Source organism: Lipotes vexillifer, unplaced genomic scaffold, assembly GCF_000442215.2.
Source record: "Lipotes vexillifer unplaced genomic scaffold, Lipotes_vexillifer_v1.1 scaffold24, whole genome shotgun sequence".
Classification (NCBI taxonomy): domain Eukaryota; kingdom Metazoa; phylum Chordata; class Mammalia; order Artiodactyla; family Lipotidae; genus Lipotes; species Lipotes vexillifer.
In genome coordinates this window covers 2,343,753-2,348,212 of record NW_006782914.1, presented here as the reverse complement: position 1 = coordinate 2,348,212, position 4,460 = coordinate 2,343,753, and the positions used below count along the sequence as shown (strand labels likewise).

Sequence of the window (4,460 nt, the reverse complement as noted above, 5' to 3'; positions counted from 1 at the left end):
CTCTTTCCAGATCATATTACCCATCTCCTTCATCTCTATTTTTCCACCTATTTCTTAGAAATAATTTTTTTAACTGTCTAAAAATTCCCATTGCTGCTGGCAATGATGAATTCTACCTCACTCATTCTCTCCATACCACTCCCAGTTCTCCAGGCACTATCCCAGTTTCTCTTTCATTTGGTCTTTGCTCCTGTGCTCAGGCAGCCACGTTTGTAGATGCCACCTCTTGACTCAACTGCCACCTTTAGTTACTGCTTCTTTTCTAAACAGCTCTAAAACTCAGGAAATGAGTTAGTATTTGTCCAGTCCATTAATCTGCAAAGTTACACATATATCTTATCTCTCTACTGGATTGTAAACTTTTTGTAACAGGGCCAGTCCACTATATATCTTTATGACATTTCCTGACCTTCCCATCCCTACCCCACTTACTGAAGTACATATGATGGATGTTCAACACACGCTTGTTGAAGGAATGCATAAACAGATACACCTAAATACAAAGGCAATGATACTTAATTGAGAGTAAAGGGGAACCCTAACCAAACATACTGGAACAATTCTTAGAAGAAGTAAACTTATTTTCTAAACACAAGGAAACACTGCTACTAAATCTATGTGTAAATCAGATTTAAGTGTTTTGCCAAAAGTTGAAGAATAAATACCAGTAGAAATAGGGACCTAGTCAGGTCTCTCTTAAAATCTTTCTTCCACAGTAGTATAAATTTTAGAAGGCATCTGCAGTTTTGCTGAGGTTCCATCTGAAATCATGTGCTGGCTACCCGTGGTATGGGACTGAATCTTACTGACCAACTGGACTCTACACTACAACAAGCTTTGCAATTCTCTACTCATTGTGGCATATGTATTAATTTCACAAAAGCAAGGAAGAAAATCAACAAAAGCAATTCAATAAAATATACAGGTGACCCTCGTACAATATGGGGATTTAAACCTCATATAATTTATAGTCCGCCCTCTGTATCATAGTTCCTCCACCATCTGTGGATTCAACCAATCATGGCTGAGTAGTATTGCAGTATTTACTATTGAAAAACATCTGTGTACAAGTGTACCTGTGCAGTTCAAACCTGCGTTGTTCAAGGGTCAACTGTAGTCCTGAAAAGAAAGTCAATTGTGTTCTAGATATAAATGAAGGCAAGATGAAAGGAACTGTGACAGTTACAGAGGATGCATTAGTAAGATCATAATTATGAGGGTTTGCAACAGATTCAGGATTTAAGCTTCAAAAATGCCATAGACCTACTATGTAACACCTGCCTCCCTGCCCTTTAAATATCTCCCTACAGAAGCATCTTCAAAAGAAACCACTCTCAAAGATTAAAAAATTTAGATAAAATATGGAGCATATTTAGGAGAATAACTAGTGATATGTTGTTACCTACTAATTAAAATACTTCGGACCATTTTATAAGAAGAAGGGGGAAAGAGGTGATCTTACCTTCTTGGGAAACAATCTCCTGCGGCAAATCATCAATAAAATCTAAGCGCATTTCTATTGGTTCCTCAGATCCCAAAAGATTATGGTCCACAGTTAAACGGCCCTTCTTTTCCTCTCTTTCTTTCAAAATAACCTAAAAGTCATTACCAGTCTTTAATTACTAATTACTCTTTAAGTATGTACTGAATGATTAAAATGGTCACTATTACACAGGAACAGTAGTGTTCACTTAAAAAATGGATGTTAAGGTTTTTGGTTGGCTACGTAGAAACTGACTGGCAAAAAGGTAAATGTAATTTTAGGCACTGCAGTTGAAGGAAGTACTATATCCAAAATAAAGGAAGGCAACATAATACTACAGCTATCAAACCACATCTGCTTCATTCTTTAAATCCTAGCAGACAAACTAGGGTTTCCCCCAAAATGGATAAAATAAAACCTTTGGAAACCAGGTCACATAGATACGTTAGATTTATTTGGTCACAGATCATCTCATTCACTCCTCCTAATAACAGTACTCAGTTAAACAGAGCAGATATTATACCCAACTTATAGATAAAGAAGATGAGGATAAGAAAGGTTTGCTAAAACTACACAATAAGTACTGAAGTTAGTACTAGAATCCCAGGCTTCTGATACCTAGGGTCTCAAGTTTTTGGATACCTAAATGTTTAACTTTTTCTTTTAAACTTATAGACAGAACTCATTCCCCAGGGCCTTGGTCAACATAGAAAGATAGTCATGATGCTGAGATCCCCAACCTTAAATTAACTAGTCATCATAAAGATGCATGTCTAAGAACTTTTCACAATAATCAGTTGGCCAAAACACCACAACTACTTCTGCAAAACGATTTAAACCCTTTTTTATACTGTAAAATAAATATCCCCAGGTTTTATTTTACCTTTTTAAGTGCTGTGGGCCGTTTTAGTTTTGCAATTTCCTTTTCTTTTCCTTTTTTCGCTTTAGAGGAAGTAATGTCCAAAGAATTAAAGGATGTCAAACAGGGCTGACCTTTGGTTAATGGTTTTCTGTTAGTAGAGTCTTTAGTGTGAAAAGAAGCTGCAGTGACCACTAAAAACAAACAAGAACATTAGTTTTACTATTATGGCCAACTCCACATATTTTCAAAATTTCTAATAATAAACCTATAAGAACAACAACATCCTCTTCTTGTGGAAAACAGACATCATAACAGCAGGAGCAGTATATGGCCGTGCAGTATCCCCTCAGATACAGCTCCAAAGAACCATTCTACCTCTGAAATTTCAAAACTCTGTACCTCTCCTTATTCCTAATGAATCTAACAATGACCCTTACATAAGATAAGTAGTCTATCACTCCTCTCCTCATTTCAGCCTGTCAGTAAAGAATGATGATTTTCCCCTCTCAGCTGCACTCTCAGTACTATTCAGCAATTCTTTTATGCCTGATTGATTGTTACCCTCATTCTCCTGTGGATACCACCCATCCTTCAGCAGACCTAGCCTCTAATCTCAATTCTCTCACTCTAGCAGAAAAGCTTTCCTGCTACTTCCCTGAGAAGATGCTTTCCAATATAAACTTCTAAGCCACCTGAGAGGAGGCAGCAGGCATCCTTACTCCCACCGAACTTACCAACCACCTCTTCTCATAATCCCATCTCAGGATTAATTCCTCAAGGATTTTGCTCTATTACTTTCCCCTTGCATCTTTCAAGTTCCTCCTTGACTTGACCCCTGACTCTTTTCCCTAACTCCCCAAAAGAAGTTAAAAATCTCCTCTATATAAAAGGAAGAAAAAACAGGCAAACTAACAAAACCTCTCCCTTAACTGGCTTCTAAGATACCATCACTCCCCTTTCTTCCTCATTACTTCCCAAATCATTAAAATCTGGCCTCCGCCCTACCCACTCTCTTTGAAACTGCTATTGCCAAGATCACATAAAACCTTGCAACTGCCAAATCTAACTCTGATTCTTTGCTCTATTCTAGAGCAAAGCAGCATTTGTTACCAAAGACCACATCCTCTTCCTCAAAATTCTATCCTCACCTTTTGTGACATTACGTTCTATTTTTCTCACTCTTTCTCAAACCTGTTTTTCTGGTTCTCCTTCCTTCTGTCTTTTAACTCTGAGCATTCTACAAGGCTTTATCCCTGAACATCTTTTTCCTAATTTTTCTTTCCCCTGACAATCTTATATATTTCCACAGCTACAACAATCATCTCTATTTGAAATTCACTGACTTCTAACCTGAACTGCACATACCTAACTATAAGTTAAACAGGAACCACCAGGACCTCCCTAACCAGCATTTCAAATACAAAAGGGCCAGAGTCTGTTCTTCCCAAGAAAATTATTCTTCCGTGATCCTTATCCTGTTTGGTATCATCATATACCTAACCCCCACCACAGTCCTCCAAGTCAGAGAGTTTGGAGTCATCTTTGACCTGTTTCCACATTTCATCAATTAAAAAACCCTATTAATTCCTTGAAATCCTTTTACATCTCTGCCATAGTCCCATCCTTCTTCTGGACTTCCCAAGAAAGCTGATTTCTTTGTAATCAACACTTCCCAGTTTAAACAATGGTGATAGATTAGCGATTAATCTCACTTCCATCGGTCAAGAATCTTACTCCCTCTTTAAAGCCCAGTCCCAATGCTATCATATATGAAGGCATTTGTAACATACATCCCTGTTGACATAAATCACTCTTTCTTCTATAAGTTCATAAAACTTTGCTGGTATCTTTCCTAAGGCACTGCTTTTTATTAGTTATGTGGGTACGTCTTTCTCTCAGACTAGATTATAAACTCCTTGACCACAGGTATATCTTAATCCTATCTGTAATTCCACAGTACTTGACACCGCACTTTGCATGTAGATACTTACATTTGTATATAGCAATGTGCTAAACAAATCAAAGTTGTAATAATAAGCCACTTGAAGTTATCACAGGCTAACAATCTCTTTCCCAAAGTAACTGGCTAAACTTTACTGAATGATTATAACCCAG

At 37.4% G+C, this 4,460-nt stretch overlaps 1 protein-coding gene across 2 annotated transcripts in view; it reads right to left on the bottom strand.

Annotated features, from left to right (window-relative positions):
- The window catches only part of SECISBP2L (SECIS binding protein 2 like), a 63,198-nt gene that overhangs the window by 30,945 nt on the left and 27,793 nt on the right, over nucleotides 1-4,460 (bottom strand). For both annotated transcript variants that reach the window (XM_007455548.1, XM_007455549.1), the window contains 2 exons: nucleotides 2,367-2,536; nucleotides 1,463-1,595 (listed from right to left, as the gene is read on the bottom strand). In XM_007455548.1, coding sequence (XP_007455610.1) covers nucleotides 1,463-1,595; nucleotides 2,367-2,536 — 303 coding nt within the window. The remainder of the gene's footprint in view (nucleotides 1-1,462; nucleotides 1,596-2,366; nucleotides 2,537-4,460) is intronic.